General features: G+C 40.9%; 1 protein-coding gene across 1 annotated transcript; it reads right to left on the bottom strand.

Annotated features, from left to right (window-relative positions):
• Window positions 1-921: 921 nt before the first annotated feature.
• On the bottom strand, window positions 922-2,361 carry LOC121301587 (hemoglobin subunit alpha-2-like). The gene is made up of 3 exons (XM_041231101.1): window positions 2,167-2,361; window positions 1,416-1,620; window positions 922-1,187 (listed from the first exon to the last, which is right to left on the bottom strand). The coding sequence occupies exons 1-3, from the start codon at window positions 2,256-2,258 to the stop codon at window positions 1,059-1,061; spliced, it is 426 nt and encodes a 141-aa protein (XP_041087035.1). The 5' UTR covers window positions 2,259-2,361; the 3' UTR covers window positions 922-1,058.
• Window positions 2,362-2,577: the final 216 nt, after the last annotated feature.

Below are 2,577 nucleotides of genomic sequence, written 5' to 3'. Positions count from 1 at the left end.
ATGCGAGCCGATGCTCTATGTCTTTGTATCTCTCTCTCTCTCTCTCTCTCTCTCTCTCTCTCTCTCGTAGATACACAGCAAGCATACGTCAGAAAACTAGGTGAGACTGTCCTTTTATACGATGACAACATTGGTGGTGATAAATTAGGAATGGTTATACGAACGAATGGCGTGAGTGTCATTACATTACTTGCAGCTTACCATATCGTATCTGCGGATAAGCATTCGTATGTCTATATAGAAAAAGGCCCCACATTACACATTTTGGAAAACCGGCCACAGGAGAACCGGACAGACTTGACCGACCAAGTGAATTTCAGTACCAAGGACAGCGACTGCAGGCTTCTGACGTGATTGGCAGTGTGCGCCGTGTTTCTTCCATCAGTCGCGGTGGCCCGGGCAAAAAAAAAAACCTGGGAGTTTGGGTCATGTGCAATTTTAAAGGTTCAAATGCGTCTGCATTTGCTAAAGTAATACATGTGAAATAGATTTATTTAAAGTGCAGGTTTAAAAACCTAATACTGTGTTAATAAGTAGCCTATCTCCAAAACTACATTGCAGGCTAACTGTACTTTAACACATTTCCCACTCCCTGGCTCTTGTTTAGCTGTTGATTTTATTTTGCCTTTATTGTGACGCACGCACGCACGCACGCACGCACGCACGCACACACTATATTTTAGATAGAATTTACATAGAAGAATACGATATATGTGAGAGTATGGGTGAGATCTTATTACCTGACACATGAGAAATAAATGTATAGCATGGTCACAAGAAAAGATTGACTTCACCAGTCAAGGCAAATCAAAACTGGCATATGAAGATGTGTGTTTCATTCCAAAGACATGTGTCATATGACAGGATAAAAATGAAACAAAGTGTATTAAAGTAGGAGTATTTATTTAAAAATGAGGTAACATTTATGTTTCAGAGTACAGAACCAAAGTCTGCACAAGAACAGGACACCTCTGATTCTAACAGCATAGTGAAGACCAAGGGAAGGAATAGGCACCAGGCACCCTCCTAGTCCGGTTCTTCTGAAGCACTCGGAGTGTTTATCGATATTTATGAGACAGGATGGCCGCCACACTGGCCAAGAACTTGTCGAAGGCAAGGTGGGCTTCGGGCGTGAATTCAGAAGGCAGGTGATTTGCCAAGACAACCAGGATGCAGTGAGACAGCAGCTGTGGAAACAGGCAAAACAGAAGCACTCAGCTTTAGATCTCAGTCATTTAAATTAATCACATTGTGTTCAGTGTAGAGGCATTGCAAATTGCTGTGTGTTTAAAGCAATAATATACTGTAGCTTTGTCAAATGGGTTATATCCAAAAAGTTATTCTGAAGCATATATGGGGAACAAACTACTTGCAGGCCATAGCCCTTCGTACAGTCCATGTAAATGCCAGCTTACCTTGAAGTTGGTGGGATCCACCATAAGGTTGTAGGCATGCAGTTCGCTGAGGCTGCTCAAGGTTGACGCCATGTTGTCCACGTCCCCTGCAGCCGAACCGATGGCCTTCATCACCTTGCCACCGTGAGCGCGGATTGCAGCAGAGCCAGGGCAAGTGTTCATGTGCTTGAAGTAGATCTTGGTCTGAGGGAAGACAGCAAGGAGCCTGCATGGAATAAAAAGAAGCATACTATTAATAAGCTGTACATTGTGAAATCTTTATAGTATGGGATAGATTAAAAAAGGAAACTTGAAAGTTTAGGCTGCTGATTTAAAAATAAAAAAATACTACAGTACTGAAAAAGGTCAAGTTCTCTCTATATGCATGCAATCTATTTCTATGTTTGTTTTGATTATGGGACCAATTGATAAAGGTCTTTGAAATTACATTAAAAAAAGTTATTTCAAAGAATATAGAGTATTTTTTGATCAGAAACTGCATACATATAAACATATTCTAGTATTATATTTAAATTATGGCAGTGCCATCCTACAGTGACCAAATAATAAAACAAACTTCAACTGTAATAAAGACATTGTTTGGTATGTCATGCATTGTTAGCCATCAAATAATTGCTCACAGTTATAATAGATTTTGGGAGCTGCTATGAGAATAGAGGCACCAAAATCTAAACCTTGGGATAGGGTGCTGTAAACACACTACCATATAAAACAGGTGCAAAGTTAGTTGGCACATAATGTTTATTTTTACCTCTCCAAAGCCTCACCGCCCCATTGCTCGGTATGGGGCATAACCTTCTCCCAGATGGAGGCGATGAGAGCCTTCTCGGTAGTGGAGTACATCTTTGCAGTTAGAGCTTTTGAGTTCTTGATCAGGAACTAAAATGACCATGTCCTTGCTTCAGTGTCTCAACGTTTTTATACAGCCTACAGTGGTCTGGCTGCTGGCAAGAAGCCAATCCTATTGGTCACTCTGTGACCACCCAGTAAACCTCAAAGAGAACTGCCTTTCTTATCTGACACACTTCCTGTCAGTTCTTTCCAGTTCTAGCAATGACAATGCAATTGCGGTGGTGCTGAGCATAGGGTAGTGGGATCTTCATTTAAAAATAAATGCCACATAGTAAATTTACAGTCATTTTGCAATTTGCAGTCTGTCTTG

Source organism: Polyodon spathula, chromosome 27 (assembly GCF_017654505.1).
Source record: "Polyodon spathula isolate WHYD16114869_AA chromosome 27, ASM1765450v1, whole genome shotgun sequence".
NCBI lineage: Eukaryota > Metazoa > Chordata > Actinopteri > Acipenseriformes > Polyodontidae > Polyodon > Polyodon spathula.
The sequence above is the reverse complement of the archived record's forward strand: the minus strand, read 5'-3'. Positions and strand labels throughout refer to the sequence as shown.